At 39.9% G+C, this 19864-nt stretch overlaps 1 protein-coding gene across 1 annotated transcript in view; it reads left to right on the top strand.

Annotated features, from left to right (window-relative positions):
* Window positions 1–19864, top strand: part of EDIL3 (EGF like repeats and discoidin domains 3) — a 346239-nt gene that overhangs the window by 191845 nt on the left and 134530 nt on the right. Inside the window, exon 4 of the mRNA XM_030193358.1 lies at window positions 11052–11233. Within this exon, the coding sequence (XP_030049218.1) occupies window positions 11052–11233 (182 nt within the window). The remainder of the gene's footprint in view (window positions 1–11051; window positions 11234–19864) is intronic.

Below are 19864 nucleotides of genomic sequence, written 5' to 3'. Positions count from 1 at the left end.
CTTACAAAAAATCTGGATATTTCCAGATGTCGTGAAGCTTACTCAGGAAAGACGACGAGCCTTCTTGGCAATGAGAGACGAAGTTAAAGCTTTAGGAGCCTGTTTTTTACTGGCATATCCCTGTAAATGTCAAATACGATATCTTGATAACAAGTACTTGTTTTTAGATCCAGAACATTTGAGATCTTTTATAGAGCTGAAGAAAGTGAGCAAATAGACCCAGTGTTAAGTTTAGATTATATATATATATATATATATATATATATATATATATATATATATATATATATATATATATATATATATGTGCGATGTAACCCAAGCCATATACTTATAATAAGTTCTTTAACTTTAAACTCCTCTTATGTTTTCCTGCCCCCTCACTTTCAAATTTTTGTGGTCTAAGAAAGAATTTGATTTGTTCTATTGTTATGATTGTGGTCATAACCCCTCTCAAACTTACCTTTTTCCTGGTGGTCAGCTTAACTGGCTTCTGTTTTGTTTGTCTGTCCTGTCTGAGCTGGCTCTCTCTCTCTCTGTGCTGGCAGCTTCCAGCAGCATGACTCTAATTGTCTCACTTTACTACAGCTGTGTGTGTGTGGACTGACTTGCTCTACCTCTCTTTGGGTGTACTGGCTTCAAGTGCTTCACAGTGCTGCATTGGTGTGGGTTGGGCCTCTATGGGTTTCAGTGTGCTCTCTGGGTCAGTGTGCTTTTGCCTGGGTCTAGGGAGTGTGACATCATCTGGGAGGGCCTTGATAAGGAAGTGGTGTCCTTTCCTTCAGAGCCTTTTGCAACGGTTGTGTTTGCTTTAGGTAGGGTGGTGCAGTGTGCACTTCTGACTTTGTGTCTAGTTTCCCTGCTTGCTTTTGCTAAGGTCCAGGTTAGTGTTAGTGCAGTGTGCACTGGTGTCTGTGTGTTTAGCTTTCCTGCTTTCCCCTTGTGGTTCACCTGCTTTTCCCTCTTGGTTTAGGAAGCACCTTGTTAGTTTTGTATCTAGCTTGCTAGAGTAGTGCTTAAGAAGCACCTTGATAGTTTTGTGTCTAGCTTGCTAGGGTAGTGCATAGGAAGCACCTTGTTAGCTTTGTATCTAGCTTGCTAGAGTAGTGCTTAGGAAGCCCCTTGATAGTTTGTGTCTAGCTTGCTAGAGTAAGGCTTAGGAAGAACCTTGTTAGTTTTGTATCTAGCTTGCTAGAGTAGTGCTTAGGAAGCTTGTTAGTTTTGTGTTTAGCTTGTTAGTTTAGGACTTAGGAAGTCCTTTTGTTAGGGTAGGCCTAGGAGTGCCCTGGTTAGTCCAGTTCCTTGGAGCACTGCTGTCTCTTCTGTTTCCCGTCCTGGTCCCTGTGTCATCCGGTATCCGGTAAGTCCTGCCGGCCACTTGAACCCAAGGGCTCAACCCTTTGGGGGGGGGGGGGGGAGATAGTGGCCAAGTGCAGGTGAAGCTGTACGGACCAGTCCAGTGTGTTCCGGTCTGGTGTGTGTTCCAGTCCTGTGTCCTCCAGTCCGGGGGATTCCAGTCCGTGTGTTCCAGCTCACTGGGCGGTGCCTGCAGTCCCTGCCGGTGCCGGTGTGTTTGTCCAGCGTTGATTGGTGGGTTTTGCCTGCTGCTGTCGCTCCTCGTCAGCAGCCCAAGGGCTCACGTTTGCTCCAGAGCCCGGCCGCGGGCTCTGAACCTGAGAACCTGACATTTATGCTTTTTTGATGATAATACTTCTGTTTGATTTTCTTTTCTGTTTTTCTTAACAAGATGTAATGCTTGTGATTGATGGTTAAAACTTATAAATAAAGATTAAAAAAAAAATAATAATAATCTTACTACTCCAAATTTATAGGGAATAGCCCATTAGTCCAAAGGGGATTACTCACAGTAGTACAGAGTCTTTATAACATGACTGAAATAGTTTCTCCTTCAGTGAAGGTTTGCCCTTCAGTAATGAATTAACAACCGTTTTCAAAGATAAGCTTGATGAGCTGCAACAATCTATGTCAGGTTCAATTAGTCTGGGTCCTATTGGACACAGGAGAATTTGATAATATTCTAGCAGACAGAATAAGGAAAGATTTTCCAATAATTGCTCCACTTGTAGTTCTATCTTTAATTAATATGTTTTTCTCATTGCATAGTATTTTGGATTCATGTGTCACATATCTTCTGAAATAAGATCCTCTGGAGTTCCTAGTATGGTGGAAGACTTGTTTACAGGAAGGGTTCTCATGTGTCATGTTTCCTGAAGTATTTGGAAATATTGTCCTAACACCTATTCCTAAAAATCAGAGTCCAGATTAAATTGTTGCATCTGTTGTGAGTATTCCTATATTTGCAAAGATTTTAGAAGGGCAGGTCTCTAGGTGGTAGTTATAATGCTTGGATAAATTTGATATTTTACATTTTACTCAATCAGCCTTAAGAAGTCAACATAGTACTGAGCCCTTAATAACAAAACTAGTGTCTGAGGCTAGGTCAATGATTGGCAAGGGTCAGCAATAATTATTATGAAATTTGACTTTTTCTCAGGTTTTTTTTTTGTCTGCATAGCTCACATTTCATCATGAAAGAGTAGAGGAGTGTGATAGCCGTGTTAGTCCACTCTTAAGGTTATCAATAGAAATCAAACAAAATAAAACATGGAAAAGAAAATAAGATGATACCTTTTTATTGGACATAACTTAATACATTTCTTGATTAGCTTTCGAAGGTTGCCCTTCTTCGTCAGATCAGAAATAAGCAAATGACATTTGCTTATTTCTGATCTGACGAAGAAGGGCAACCTTCGAAAACTAATCAAGAAATGTATTAAGCTATGTCCAATAAAAAAGGTATCATCTTATTTTCTTTTCCATGTTTTATTTTGTTTGATTTCTATTGATAATCATGAAAGAGTGAAATTTTTTGACTGGAATAGAAATTAGACAAGCTATGCAGAGACATCACTGTATACTGAGGGGCTCATTTTCAAAGGAGAAAAATGCCTCAGAAACAGCATAAAGTGGCATGTGGACATTTTTCTTCGAAATACATCAACATCACAATTTTCAAAATTTGGATTTGAGACTTTTTTTCCTGTAGTGCGTGCAGATCACAAGTGGGCATATTGGTAATGGGATTTGGACATTCCCAAAACTTGGAGGGCTTAGCAAAGAAAATAAGGGCGCAACAGTGAAATGTGTACCTGGGAGCAATATGTGAAGTCCACAGCAATGTCCCTTAGGGTGCCCCATTGCTCTCCAGGAATGTCTGGGGCAGTGGTGTAGCTACAAGGGGCCATGGGGGCCTGGGCCACCAAAATTCCTTCTGGGTCCCTGGTTTTGCTGGCGGGGGGTCCCCAACCTCCACCAGCTGAAGCCTTCATCTAGTGCCAATCTCCGGCACCACTGCATTGCCTGCCCTGCTCTCTCTTCCCCTAACATCAGGTTTTGATTCAGAGGCCCTTTTACTAAGCCGTGTAGATGCCTACGCGTGCCCAACGCACATCAGTTCAGAGTTAATGCCCACCTACCACATATCCCGGGTGGTAATTTCATTTTCTATATGTGTCCACTATGCGTGCCAGAAAATAATTTTTATTTTTTCACGTGCCGCAGAAACTGGGCGGTAATCGTCATTCTATGTGCATAGACCATTACCGCCCAATTAATGAGTGAGACCTTACTACTAAGTTAATGGGTTGCAGTAAAGCCTCAGGCCCAAAATGGACGCGTGCCAATTTTTATTTTGCCGCATGTCCATTTTCCGCCCCAAAAAAGGCCTTTTTTGCAGGTGCACTGAAAAATTAACCTCTATCTACACCTGCATTAACCTGCATTTTTTCAGCACACCATAGTAAAAGGACCCCTTAGTTCAACATACCCTGATAAGTAGTAGTAGTAATGAAACTGAGTAAGTTAGGAATTACAAATTCAATGTTGTGTTGGTTTCCAGCTATTTTGACTAACAGAACATATAAGGTTAAAATTAATAAAGTATTGTCAAAATCTTGGAAAGTCACTGGCAAGATTCTACAGGGCTTTCATTTATAACCCATATTGTTCAATATATTTATGAGGCCTTATGGAAGACATAAGAACATAAGCATAGCCATACTGGGGCATACCGATGGCCTATCTAGCCCAGTATCCTGCTTCCAGAAATGGCCAAGGAGAATCCCAAATAGTAGCAAGATTCTAGGATACTAATCCCAGAAATAGCAGTGGTTTTCCCCATTTCTGTCTCAATAGCAATCTATGGACTTATTCTTTAGGAACTTGTCCAAATCTTTTTTTAAACCCAGAAACGCTAACTGCTGTTACCACATCCTATGGCAATGAGTTCCAAAGCTTAACCACTGAGTGAAAAAAATATTTCCTCCTATTCATTTTAAAAGTATTACTATGTGACTTCATTGAGGGACTCTTTTACAAAACCACACTACCGATTCTTGGTGTGGCAAATGAGAGGAAGCCCATTCAGTTCCTATGGGCTTCCTCTCATTTGCGGTGTGGAAATCACTAGCGTGGCTTTGTGAAAGAAAGCGCTGAGTGTCCCCTAGTACTTTCTGAAAGAATAAAAACATTTATGATTTCAAGTTCTATACCACTTAGGATTTTGTAGACCTTTATCATATCCTCCTTCAGATGTCTCTTCCAACCTAAAGAGCCCTATCCTCTTAAGCCTTTCCTCATATGAGAGGCATTCTATCCTCTTAATCATTTTGGTTGCCCTGCTTTGAAACTTTTCTAATTTTGCTACTTTTTTTTTTTTTTTAGATAGGGCAACTAGAATTGTACCATGGAGCGATACAGAGGCATTGTAGTACTCTTTGTCTTATTTTCTATCGATTTCCTAATAATTCCTAGCATTCTGTATGCTTTATTGGCTGCCACTGCACATTGGACAAAGGGTTTCAGTGTATTATTCACGATGACACCTAGATCTTTTTCTTGGGTGCTGTTGACTAAGGTGGAATCTAACATTAGGTAACTATGATTTGGATAATGTTTCCTAATGCTGGTTTCAGGCTGTTTTGACTAACTTATGCATTTGTCCACATTAACTTTCATCTGCCATTTGGATGACCAGTCTTCTAATTTTCTAAGCTCTTCCTGTAATTTTTCACAATCCGCTTGTGTTTTAACAGCTTTGAATAGTTTTGTGGCATCTGCAAATTTAATCACCTCACTTGTCATTCCCATTTCTTGATCATTTATAAATATGTAAAATAGCACCAGCCCCAATACAGATCCCTGTGGCACTCCACTATTCACCCTCCTCCACTGAGAGAAATGACCATTTTACTCTACCCTCTGTTTTCTATCCATTAACCAGTTGAGGATTTTGGAAACAATAGCTATGCTAACGATATTGCCCTGCTGGTTCCAATTCCATTACACCAGTCAGATATAATTAAAATAATGCAAAATTGGTTTTGATATAGTGCATACTTGGATTTCATCCAAATTTATGAAACTAGATAGAAAACAAAGATGCTCTTACTAAGTACCTATTATGAAATTCTTCCATATGATTATCTGACAGTGAAGAACTTTAACGTTTTCTCAAATGGGATGTTAATAGTTTTGGGAGTGATATTAGATCTATTATAGACAATGGAAACTCAAATATGTAGTCTGACCAAAGAAGTGTTTTGGAGTCTGCAACAACTTCGTCATCCTCATAGTTATTTTCAAGAATGATCTCAGTTGAACAATTGTAATGTCCTCTACATTGGATGGTCCAAGACAATATATATATGATTACAGGCACTACAGAATACAACAACCAGACTTTATGCTCCACTATAATATTATCATGCAATTATCACTAAGGGCCAGATTCTGTAAATGGCTCTAAGATCTAGATTTGTCTGAAAAAAGTGCTTAGTGCTATTCTATATTATATAATGTGTCTAATGTTGGGCATGGTGTATAGAATAGTGCATAGGGCTGGGGCACCTACATTTAGGCACAACCATTTACACCACTGAAAACCTGTTGTAAATACCCCCTCCTAAATGTAGGCATGTTCCCCTGAATTCTATAACACCGCACATAAATTTGAGTAATGCCACCAACATGCCCACACTCCGCCCATGGCCACACACCCTTTTCAGCTACCTATATTAGAATTTATGCACACCTTTTTAGAATACTTCTAAAAAGAAGTGCACATAAATTGGGTGGGGGGGCAGAGAGATGGACTGGGGGGGCATGCATTTTCTATCCCTCTCCCCTTTACATTAGATATCTGCTAAAGTTCCTGAAGGAAGGTTTCAATTTTAGAAGATGTTAAAGCTTCTTCTTCAGAAGAAGATGATGAAACAGGTGAAGATGTGAAAGAAGAAGGAATGGAAAAAAGAGTTTATCTTCAAAAGCTGAATTCCTAAATTTACATACCTAAGAGGGTCTTTAAGATTAGCGCAAGTTATCTGCAGCAGGGCTCAAGGAAATATAATGGCAGATAAGACCCCACAAGTTAAGATCCTAAGGCCCCCTTTTACTAAGGCGCGCCCATGTTTTTAGTGCACGCTAAAATTGTGGGCTCTCTAAATGTTAGAGATCCCAATACATTCCTATGGGCATCTCTAATGTTTAGGATGCCCACAATTTTAGAGCGCGCTAAAAACGTGAACGCGCCTTAGTAAAAGGGGGCCTGAATTTGTGCCTTAATTTCAGCCAAATTTAGGAGTCTATTTATAGCTGAAAATTCATCTTCCACTCTCTCAGTATATAATCCCCCATTATATTGGGGATTACTTAAACCGATGAGAAACCCTTCCTTCATAGTCACTGTGGGGGAGAGAGTGAGTTAAGAGTGAGAAGCCCAGCCCCAAAAGGAGTGTTTATGGGAAAGTGATGAGGGAAATGTTTCTAGTTATTGACTGACAGTAGGGGTGGAATTTAGAGTTAATAGAAACTGTTGTTGTGCAGAGCACATGGTCTTTGGTTGCCTCTATCCTTTCAGGACCTGTGTGGATAAGGGGTATTCCGGAATCTGGATAGGTCTAATAACCTAAGGCTGAACTAAATAGAGGTTTCTGCAAATAAAAGCATTAATCGTGGAGGATGAGGCATGCTCCGGGTGGGCAGAAGAGTTAACCCTGCCCGGGAGCAGGAACAGGAAAGAATCTGTTCAGTGCCAAGGGCAACAGCCCAAGAGGTGTACCTTTGGGAGAGAGAGGACAGATAGGGAGGTCTGGCCCTAAGTGGAAACAGCTTGTTGCACAAGTGGTGCAAGCACAGCCTTGGATTATTCTGCCCAAAAGGATGGGTATGAAACTGGAGAAGCTGTTGTTATTATTATTATTATTATTATTATGACATTTACATCCCACATTATCCTGAAAGTAGGTTCAAGTTCAATGTGGCTTACATATTATAGTTAAAGATACAGAGTAATGATTAGAACAATACAGAAAATAAATATGTATATACCTTAGGATTTATAAATGGACTATTAAATTTGCACCAACGTCTTGAACTGGCACTTAAACCTTTTTCAGTTATAAACCGTTGAAGATACAATTTTAACTGCTTATTATGGAGTGAACTGTTTGCTTTCACAGTATATGAAGTTTGGATTAACTGCTTGTTGCAGCATTTCAAGTAAAGTTCCTGTTTTTTTTGTTTTTTTTTACAAGACTTGGCGTGGTGAAGTATCTTTGAGTGAGAGTGAAGTTTATTTGCTCCCTAACTAGTAAAGAAAACTAAATAAAGTGCGGCTTAAAACTCTACGGCCTCCTGGAGCAAGTCCAGCTCAAGTAATAAGCTAAAACTTTTGCTGTGACCCTGATTTAGGGTGCTGACCTGAAGAGCTAGATGCTATGTGGAACTTTTATGGTGAGACCAGAGTTACAAAAGTACATTTCATTTAAGTAGCAGCTGCTCAAGACAGTATCATCCCGGTGCCTAAATTTCAATGATCTTTTGAGAATTAACCCCAAACTGTTCGTGACATATAATAGAATGGCCTCCTTAGAGTCGATTTTAGCAAATAAGGTACCAGCCATGCTTTTAGATAGACTATAGTCTTTGGTATAAGACACTTCAAACAGAAGAACTGAAAAGAAAAAGTTTAAAAAAAAAAAAACCCAGCCTTGTGCACAGTGCCCAGGACAGATCAGTCCTATTAAAAAGAAAGGAAAGAAGACTTTGTTCAGTCCATTGTTAGCAGCTAGAGCTACTTATCAGTTCAACCTCCTGTAGGAACTAAAGGAAAAATTCTAAAGTAAGAAAAAAGTAAGCAATAAGTAAAAAATTATTTGCAGAGGATCATTTAATTGTCCAGGGGTGTTTGCCGATGATGAAGCAGCCCAGCCCCCTTGAGCTCTTCAGTCATTGAGCCGGGGGCTTCTTGAGGCATCACCTCTTCACTCTATAAATCTAATGTGTGGTCAGATCAAATGCCAGTTGAGTCTGTACCTATCTCCTTCATTATTGTGTATGGTTGTTCGGAACTAAAGGAAATACATTCACTTAGCAGTCACTTTACTTTATTTTAATACTACTACTTATAATGTTCCCACTGATTGATTGTGGATGTTGCTTAGGTGACCTATGACATACTTTTTGCTCTTTTGGTGAGGCAGGTACCATAAAGCTCCTTAAATTAATTTGCATTATTTTTCTTTTATTTGTTGGCTTAGAGCACCTGATATTGTTCAATGAGTGCTCAGGCACTCTTTATTTATTTAGCATTTTCATGCAGCCCTTGAAGTGAGTGGGAGTCTATGGACATTTGTTTTGTGGTGTTGATAGATGTCATACCAAGGAGGAGAACCAGTGGAGATACTGATACGTGGTGAAGATTCATAAAGTGTTATTTTTGAATACAGCCAAACTGTAGCGGATTTTCTGAACAGTGTGGGTTGTGTTTGTATGTATATATAAATATTTGTGTTTTAGAAAGGCGGCTTTGTTTATACCTCAGTTTATCTGGAGGATAATTTGAAGAAATGAGATTTAATTTTTAATTTAATTTCAATCTTGTTTTTTTTTTTTCCTTTTTTTTTAATTGTTGTTTTTCACTTTCAGAGTCTGGTTTTCCTTTCCTGACATTTTTTTTTCATTTGTCCCCCTTTCTTCTTCCTTTTTTGTGCTCTTAGGGGCCCCCTTTTACTAAGCTGTGGTAAAATGGGGGCCTGTTCTACTGGCGGTGGTAATTTTTTCCATGCACTGTAGTGGGTAAAAAGGCCAAAAAAAGAAATGGCCATGTGGTAAGTTCGCACTTGCTGCATGGCCATTTCAAAGGCACCACTTACCACCGCCTATTGAGGTGGCAGTAAGGGCTCCCATGTTAACCTGGCGGTAACCAGGCAGTGTGCGGCGCTATACGATTACTTCCAGGTAACCCCCTGTGGTATTAATTTTACAAAACTTCCAGCAGCAGCAGAAATACCGCACGCTGGGACATAACTGCCAACAGCCACTTTGGACCGGCGCTAAGCCTAGGTGGGCTAACCACAGTTTAGTAAAAGGGCCCCTTAGGCTTCCATTTACACTATACCAGCTGTCCAATTTTGTCTGAAATTCACAAGCCCTGATGCAAGCTGTCCAGTTAAAATATGTTGAACCTTTTAGCACGTTTTGGAATCTCATTGGAATTTTGTATCATATAATTCTTACTGCCTGCTGGCCTGAACCTTCCATTATTTAATTTTGGTTTGCTTTTGTTTATTCATTAAAGTTGTGTGAACTATATCCTGCTAGTTCTCCAGTGCTCGTTAGGTTTTGATTACTTGATGCTGCGGTTGGATTCACATCTCCTTGTTTGTTGTACTCTGTTTTTCCAACATGAAAAGATATTGTAAAACAATGTGGGTATTCTTATTCAAATAATTTTTCCATATATTAATGGGATTATATATATATTTGCAGTCCAATTTGCCTTTGAACTGTGACAGCTGCATAATTAAAGTTGAGGTGTTTAGTACCCTTGGAAGTAAGAATATGGCTAAAATTTAAGGGGTGTAGTTATCAACATTATAAAATGGGATTTGTGGTAAAATAGAACGAGTTAGTGATACAATAAAATGTCTTAATAGTAGCCAATATAGATAACTATGTCCCTAATTGTAAATGTTTGTAAACTCTTAGGGGCCCTTTTACTAAGCCGTGTAGGCACGTACACACGTCCTAGGCACGTCAGTTTTGAACTAGTGCCCGGCTACAGTGTGACCCAGGTGGTATTTTCATTTTTTATGTGTGTCCACTAAGCGCGCTGGAAATTTTCCGTCACACAACGCTAACCGAGCAGTAATCGGCATTGTAAGCGCGTAGACCATTACCACCCAGTTAATGCATGAGACTTTACCGCTAGGTCAATGGGTGGCGGTAAGGTCTCAGGCCCAAAGTGGATACATGCCAATTTTTATTTTGCCGCACAACCATTTTTGGTCCAAAAAAAAGAGGCCTTTTTTGCAGGCACACTGAAAAATGGACCTGCGCATGTCCAATATACACGTCTACACCAGTGCAGGCCTTAGTAAAAGAACCCTTTACTTTGTCTGGTTGCCACGATAACCACATTGAATATTTTTCAGATAGATTTGATCCAAGAACAAGGTTAATTTGAATATTTTTGTTACCTTGAAAATCAGGAATGCTTGTTCCCCACAGAAATTCAACTTCAGTACCCTTAACCTGCTGTCATGATTTACCTTATCTAATCAAGGGGGTCACTAGCTTTTTTAGCTCGTGGTAAAAATCAGCTGACTGTAAACGCTGAGATGCCCATTATATTCCTATGGGTGTCTCAGTGTTTACCGCCAGCTGAGTTTTACTGCGAGCTAATCTGTCATGCAAAGGATCAAGGTAAAACTTGATAAATAAAGCTGTATGACATAAGAAATTCCTCATGATTTATAATTTCCAGCAAAATGTGGCGGCTTTTTCTCTAACGAGGCCGGAGGCACAAAACAAATCTTACTTGGATTTTTAATTTGCCTGTACAATAAAACTCAAGAACATTAATTGCATGTTTCCTTTATACTGGAATTTATTTTAAACATATATTCATTGTCATAAGAAAGAATCGATTGACACATATTGTTGATTTTCCTTTGTGTGTTTTTTATTAGAATGTTCTGGACCATTGGGGATGGAAGGAGGAATTATATCAAACCAACAAATTACTGCATCATCTACACATCGTGCTCTCTTTGGATTACAAAAGTGGTACCCATATTATGCACGCCTTAATAAGAAGGGTCTTGTAAATGCATGGACTGCTGCAGAAAATGATAGATGGCCATGGATTCAGGTACGAAATAGCAGGGTAATAAATAAAAAAAAAATTGATAAACTGACTTGTATGACCAATGTGAGTCACTGAAGATTTATAATGATGTATTAGAGATCATCTTGTTTAATGATAGCATAAATTAAAGGTAGGAGATTTTGAACTTGTGAAAAGATTCTGGTTTTTTACAAGTGTTACATACTCTATAACAATACAGTCCAATGTAGTACTTTTTATAACCCAGTATTTGACATTTTGGGGAGTCAGGAAGCATCTTTGAGTGCCCTTGAATGAATGTCCTCACCAAGCTGCACTCCTGTGGTAAATACTTCCCTAGAGGGCCCTGTTCCCAGGGCCGTGCCTAGGGTCTCTGGCGCCCCCCTGCAGACTATCAGTTGGTGCGCGCGTGCGACCCCCCCTCCCCGGACCTTTAAATTTACTTCGCTCCGCCTCCGACATCTGCGCAGCGTCAGTGAAAGCGCTGCCTGTCTGACGTCTCTCCACCAGCCTTCCCTTCCCTCGTTCGTTCCCTCTGTGTCCCGCCTTCTTCTGACGTCATTTCCTTGAGGGCGGGACACAGAGGGAACGAACGAGCAAAGGGAAGGCTGGTGGAGAGACGTCAGACAGGCAGTGCTTTCACTGATGCTGTGCAGACGTCGGAGGTGGAGCAAGGTAAATTTAAAGCTCTGGGGAATCAGGGATGGAGCGGAGAAGTAAGGTTTTTTTTTTTTAATACAACGCGATGGCGCGGCGCCCTTGAAGGCAGGCGCCCACCTGTGGCACTTACCATGCTTACTGTGTTGGCACAGCCCTGCCTGTTCCTAAAAAGGAGTAGCCTAATGGCTAGTGCAGTAGGCTTTGATCCTGGCAACCTGGGTTCAATTCCCACTGCAGCTCCTTGTGACCTTTGGCAAGTCACTTAACCCTCCCTTGTCCCAGGTTCAAAAAATTTAGATTGTGAGCCCCCTAGGGAGAGAGAAAGTACCTGTATATAAGGGGACCCCACAGTTTTGACTGTGAGGGTGTATAACCTTGACTGAGTCAGAGGAAGGAATGGATGGATAATAGGTATGGAAAGGTGGGGAGGGAAGGGTGGGTAAGAAAGGAGGAATGGGTAGGAAGGGTTGAAAGGGTTAATGGAACATTATAGTAGGATAGCAACTAGAAAGAAGCAGATTGGAGGATAATGAATAGTGTTGATTGGTGGTTGCCATGGAGATGGCTTGGGGAAAGCTGAAAGATTTTGGCCTTTTTTTGTAAATCTTTGGGTGGGAAGGAGCAGGTGTGGGTGGCTGGGGTGGTTAGGAAGTTTTGCCTATCCCTACCCACCCTACATAAGTACATAAGTAATTCCATACTGGGAAAAGACCAAAGGTCCATCCAGCCCAGCATCCTGTCCCCGACAGCGGCCAATCCAGGTCAAGGGCACCTGTGAAGCTACCCAAACGTACAAACATTTTATACAAGTTATTTCCAAAATTGTGGATTTTTCCAAGTCCATTTAATAGCGGTCTATGGACTTGTCCTTTAGGAAACTGTCCAACCCCTTTTTAAACTCTGCAAAGCTAACCGCCTTCACTACGTTCTCCAGCAACAAATTCCAGAGTTTAATTATGCGTTGGGTGAAGAAAATTTTTCTCCTATTTGTTTTAAATTTACTACACTGTAGTTTCATCGCATGCCCCCTAGTCCTAGTATTTTTGGAAAGTGTGAACAGACGCTTCACATCTACCTGTTCTACTCCACTCATTATTTTATATACCTCTATCATGTCTCCCCTCAGCCATCTCTTCTCCAGGCTGAAAAGCCCTAGCCTCCTTAATCTTTCTTCATAGAGAAGTTGTCCCATCCCTGCTATCATTTTTGTCACCCTTCGCTGCACCCTATTGGTCTTATTCGTCTGTTGTCATGGTTTGTCTGGTGTTAGGAGTGGTAGTGGATTGAGGTGGGTTAGTATTTTGTTGAGGTTGAATTTTCTTGTCTGGAGTTTTGATGTGGGGGGGGGGGGGGGGTCAGTCGCAGCTTGTAGTCAGCGGGATTTGTGGAGAGAAAGAGGCTCCAGATGCGGTGAAGTTAATGTTTGGTTAAAAGATGTTTGATTAAAGAGCAACTCGTGGGCGGACCCGCCACGAGTGAACTGTGGCTTGACTGTACCGTGAGTCACATAGACTGAAGGGGGGTAATTGGGGATAAGGTACGGAGCTAGTTTCATTACTGAATGGCTCCAAATTGTTCAAAACTGCTCTGGAGATGCCAACATTTTACTGGAAGACGTTAATGAATGTGTTAAAGTCAAAGTAATATCACATAATTATATAATTTTAATAAAGCTGCGGCCATATTTATGCCAAGAAAGACTGGTAGTGTTATTTGTTGAAGTTAGGTGAAGGGTGGGAAAATGAATGATGATGTGTGAATGTCAATGTTATGTGTATAGTACCATGTATGTCTAGTAGCACTATAGAAATGATTAGTAGTAGTAAAGACTCTACTGTTCTAAGGGAAATGTTTTATATTTGTTTCTTTCCTCTAGGGAGGGACCATAATGGAGTTGGGGAAAGGTTGTATTCCTCTTCCCTTCCCAGTACAGTTGCCATTAGCTGGGAAAATCAAAATACTAGTTTGATATTGTAGAAGTTCTACCATCTGCATGAAGTGCATGAACTAGAGACAATATAGTCCAAAATAAATGCAGATTATCAGCTGATAGTCTGGGGACAGGATTTGATACACTGTACCCCCTTTTTGTGGTCACAATCAAAGTGGTTTACATATTATACACAAGTATTTATCTTGTACCTGGGGTAATGGAGGATTAAGTAGCTTACCCAAAGTCACAAGAAGCTGAAGTGTGAATTGAACCCAGTTTCCCTTGTTCTCAGGCTGCTGCACTAACTATTAGGCTAGTCTTTCACTCTGCTATAGAAGTATTTTGATCTCTATGTATTAGGGAGGGTCTTTTACTAAGCTGTGGTAGTTCTGTTAATGTATATCATTTTCTATCCTGGTGGGCATATGTCAAGCATTACTGGGTCATCTTTGAGATGTAGCCAAATTTCTGCTATGAATTGTAGTTCTAGTTGTTCTGTTTTTATCCAGTCTCTAATTATTGCTGTCTTTTTTATGCCAATCTCGCATTTATCTATCCTATGGTTATTGAGATGTAGGTGTCGTATTTGTTGGTTGTTACTTTGTTTTTTGGATTGCTTTTAGGGTTGTAATTAGGTTGTTCCAATTGATGATGGTGGCGTCTTCTGGCTGAGATGCATACAGGGATTTGTTTGGGGTGATGGTTTTTAGCCCCATTGTCCATATTATATTATGTAGTAGAAAACTCATGCCTTTATGTTTGCCATTTTGGAGTTATTCTCAGTGCTTGTGTGTTAACCAACCAGCATAGTTCACAGGTGAAAGATTTTTTTAATGTATTTTGTGTGTGTGTGTGCACGTACATGTCTTGTGTGCTTGTGTGTGAGAGTGAGGGATATGTGGTTATGGATCCACATATCATTGGTGCTGAGCTGGTCTGTCTGTTCTGCCTCTTGCTGGTACTGTCTGTCTCCCTCAGGTGCTGGAGTGGTCCTCCTGCCCAGTCTCCTGCACATCTGGTGAGTGTTTTCCCCGCCTCAGCTCTCCAGTATTGTATCCGTTGGTGTCCCTCTCTGCTCTTTTGCTGCCCGGATCCTGGCAACTCTTTCACTGCCATGATACTGTCTCTTCCTTTGACCGGTTCAGCATGAGCCAAGCTTTTTGCCAAACTTTTTTTAAATTTAACTCCTTTCTGTATTCATACCATCAGTTACCCTTGCCCCTAAACTTGAGGGGAGCAGGTTTTTCTTCCCCTCTCTTCTGTTTGATTCAACTCACTCCATACAGTGTATAGGCATAGGTTGACCCACAAGCTTTATTACATTTAATGAATTAATCCCCTCAAAAGTGTGTGGGAAAGTTCCCATCTACCTCTCTGTTTATCATAATTTGCATGTAGGCAGAGCTGTAGGACCTATCCCCCCTCCTGTACAATGTAACAACGTTCGGCACATTCCAGGGCAGTGCTAGTAAGGCAAGCAAACTGACATTTATGAAATAGAAAGAATAAATCTATTTGTGTTTTAAAAGCAGTTAAACCACATTTCTCTGTCCCCTTATCAAAACCCACCTCATGGGGGGGGGGGGGGGGGGGGGGGGGAGTTCATGTAATTCAAAGAACACTTCATTCTTATTATCTAATATATTCTTGCTTCCTTAACATTTAGTTTCTGTCTCCATTTCCTTCTCTTTTTAGCTTTTCCTATTTTACAATCTATTATTGTCCCTCTTAATGTGGCTTTGTAAACATCCCACCAGATATGTATGGGATAGTGATGAATGTTACTATTTTGAAATAATTCTTCTGATGTCCTCTTTATTAATGCAATGGACCAATATTAAATCTCCATTAAAGGGCTGATTATTGAGAAGAACTGTTATTAAGGATAATCGATATAGCAGAATGATTTCATGTAGTGATTCCATATATATCAGTGGTTGTTATCCATAGTATAAGGTTGATGGGGATATATAAAAAAAAAAGTCTATATGAGAATATGGCTGGTGTGGTGGGGAAAAAAGTTTAATCCTGTCCAGTGGGTGTTGCGCTCTCCATGGATCATCCAGCTCTTACTGAGAAATCAATTGAATGAACTGAAGAATTGTGAAATCATTGATTGGACTTGTGGCATGGGCTGGTAGATTGCCTATGCAAAATAAATAAATAGATAGGTAAATAAATAAATAAATAAATAAAATCATGTTCTCCTAATATAACTGGAGATGACCAGCCTCTGCCATAAGGTCAACTATCATATGAAAAAGTCCAGACGTATCTGTTATGGTAGTATAAATATTAATTACAAATAAGATTGTGTTGAGTAGCTGCACTGTTAAATTGACCCATCTCCCTTCTCTATCAGAACCCTGGCTTAGTACCTCTATATTTATAGATTTGCAAAATAGAATTGCTATTCCATTTTTAATCCAACAGCTGTTAAAAAGGCCTTCATTTCATTGCATTTAACTCCTAAGCATAGAGATTCTATATGAGAGAGGTATGACTCTTGAATAAACACCACATGTATATTGCTTAATCAGATATGAAAGTAGTTTCTGTTTTATAAAGATTGCTGAAGCCTTTAATATTAATAAATACAATTTTTAAATTCAGCTACATGTAACCTGCAAATTACAAGTCCTAAATAATCCTGGACCCTTCAATCACAGATTCAAGTAAATGCCATTGCTCAAATTGTAATCAGGTGTTCTATCTAAAAGAAGAAAGGGAACAAACAGTCTACAATGAACATAAATATGGCAGCAGCTGCTTCCTAATATTTATATTCCAATATTCCAGTGAGTATCACCTGTACAGGTACCTGAGTACTGCAAGAAAACTAGAGCTGCTTGTTGAAAAATAGAGTAAATGACAGACCACCAAACAATGTTCCATCTGCATCACCAAAGAAAGAGATCTATACAATATACAGAACCCAGCATATATGTACAAACTCATTCTTCATGGTAGTGATACAGGCAGCCTGCTTCTGAGGTTCTACTTCCATCAGAACTGCTGAGCTCCCACTCTCACTGTAAGCCTGCATTTACTTTAGAACTGAGCTCCCACTTTTACAGCAGCCTACACATTTATTAGAACTGCTAAGCTCCTGTTTTTACAGTAGCCTACACTCTTATTAGAGCTGCTGAGCTCCAACCCTCATTGTATCCTGCTTCTGAGGAAGGCTTTCCTCAGCCATCATCTACCATCTTTCACATCACAGTTTCAAATCAGGCAGACAGTTGGTGATGCCAGCAAGCACCTCCCATAATAGGCAGCCTGCTTCTTACGCTCTACTTCCATCAAAACTGCTGAGCTCCCAATCTCACTTTAAGCCTGCAATTACTTTAGAACTGTTGAGTTCTCACTTTCACAGTAGCTTACACAATTTCAAACCAGGCAGACGGTTGATGCTGCCAGCAAGCACATCCCACAATAGGCAGCCTGCTTCTGAGGCTTTGCACTGAAGGGGCATGCCAAAGGGGCACATCCCTTTGTGCATTCTTTTGTGTGTCACTTTGAACTTTATCGAGGTGCAATCCCTCAGAACAAGGTCCCACATTCTAGTATCTAATACTTGAATACAACAGACAAAAAACAAGTTTAGGGAAGAAGGTTTACTTGACATTATTTACCATTTGAGAGAGGGTTGGAGATGACTGAGATAACAGGCAGTTTGCTGGGTATCCCAGAATGCCCCCTCCACCTTTTAACATGATGCTGCCATTGCAACTGAATGGGAAAAGATGGACTGGACAGAAAACTAGAAATGCATGAGCCAACAGGCAGTTAGCTGGCTGTCCCGGAGTGACATCACAGGTGGCCTTCCTCCATCCTTTCACATTATGTTATGTTATGTTATGTTATAACACATCTAATAGCCTGCCATATACCTTGAAAGTTCAAGGCAGGTTACAAAAAGTAAGAGACCAGATCCAAACTTTCTGGGAATTACAATAACAAAACTGAAAAAAGGCATATACTCTCCAATTATAGTAGCTATGGCTTAGTTTGCAGTAACAGAAATGTTTTCAAATTTGTCTTAATGCAGAATGTTGACATCGCAAAAATAAAGGAAAGTGAATTCCATGTTGAAGCTGTCTGATAGTAAAGTGACGCAGAAAAATATCTAACTGATTTTAAAGTAATAGCACTAGGGAATTGCAAAAGTAATTGATTTTGTGTATGAGATCTGTGAAGGGGATTTACTAAGTTCATGATATACAAAGGAGCTGCACCCAAGAAGATCTTGAAAACATTACACACACATTAATTTGAATGTGCTCTTTGGCAGTCAGTGTAATCTCAGATAATATTCTTTCATTGAACCATAGCGTGTCAGCCCATAAATTAGCCAGACACGCTATTTTGAATAACTTGCAATCGATCCAATAGTTTCTTGGAATAACCAGTTAAAGCCAAATTATAGTAATCAAATCTGGCCAATACAAGCACATGAACAAACAGTAGCTCTAAGTTTTCTCAGAGAAGTATAAATTTTCCTCAGGATCATTGAAACATTGTTAACAATTTATCTAGTTCAACCCCTAGGATTTTAGACTGAAGATCAAATGTAAACTCATTTCCATTGATCATAAAGCTAGGTGTAAATCTTATCTTGATCAGAACCTATCCAGATAAATTTAGTTTTCTCTTTATTTAATTTTATAATATAATAGGGGTGGACTGACCATACGGGAACTGGGCAGTACCTGAGGGCCCAGGGCGGTGGGGGAGCCCAGTGCTTCCCTCCCATGTGCCCGATATGTGACGTCCTTCTCTGTCCTCCGGAACCTGGATCTGGATGCCTTTGTCTCCTCCCCTCCTGTGCTTCTGTCCTCAACTCCCCCACCACCAACATAGGCAAAGGCACTGGCAGCTAAATCGGCCATTTGCTGCTGACACCGGAACTTCCCTCTGCAGTGGCCCGCCCCCTTTTGTCTCAAGCTTTTTGGTGACATATGTCATCAAATAATGTAAAATAAATATTCCAACTACTTAGCTCTATAATCCCGTCCTCTCCCTTAGAGGCATTCTGTGCTTGTTCCATGCTTTATTGAATTCAGGTACTGTCCCCATCTCCACCACTTCTTCTGAGGCCATTCCATGCATCCATCATCCTTTCCATAAAGAAATATTTCCTTAGATTATTCCTGAATCTATTCTTTTATCTTCATCCTATAACCTCTCATTCCACAGCGTTCTTTCAATTGGAGACCCTACTCCAGTTCATTTATAATAGTTATTTAAATATCTTTGTCATATCAATTACTGTAATGCTTTATATCTTGAAATTGCTAGTTTTAGAATTTATGCATTGCAAGTGATTCAGAACACTGCTGTTAGGATAATTTTAGGAGCATCTAAATTTGAACATTTGACGCCTTTGTTAAAGCAATTACACTGGCTGTCAATAGGATATTAAGTGCAGGATAAAATTCTGTCAATAATTTATCAAGTTTTGTACGCAAATGCACCCTGGTATTGTTCACAAATATTAGCAGTCTATTGACCGGCGAGGCAGCTAAGATCTGAAAGAGCAATAAAATAACCTACAGAGAGGATGACAGTAACAAAATATGCAAAAACCTATGCAACCGCTTTCTCAGTAGCAGGCCCACTTTTGTGGAACACATTGCCAAGAACACTGGGATTAAGTCATTGTGTGAGACAGTTCAAGACGTTTTTGAAATTTCACTTTTTCGTTAGTGTTTTGTTGAGGATTATTATTATATGTTATTATTTGTTCTATGAGTAGGACTGTGACTGTGAGAGGATGAAGAAAAGGTATATAGATGGGCATTTAGCTGTTGGATTAGTATAATATTTTTTATTATGTATGCTGTTCTGTACTCTGCTTAGATTTTAGGCAAAATAGAACATTTTAAAATAAATATTTCCCTTCTCTGACCATTCTTCCAAAGTATGCATATTTAGATCTTTAACTCTGTCCACATATTGTTTATGATGAATACTACTGACTATTTTAGTAGACATCTTCTGGATCATCCTAATCAAGCCTTTTTGAATGTGCAAACTCCAGAATTGTGCACAGTGTTCTA

This window comes from Microcaecilia unicolor, chromosome 2 (assembly GCF_901765095.1).
Source record: "Microcaecilia unicolor chromosome 2, aMicUni1.1, whole genome shotgun sequence".
Taxonomy (NCBI): Eukaryota; Metazoa; Chordata; class Amphibia; order Gymnophiona; family Siphonopidae; genus Microcaecilia; species Microcaecilia unicolor.
This window is presented reverse-complemented; position numbering and strand designations above follow the sequence as displayed.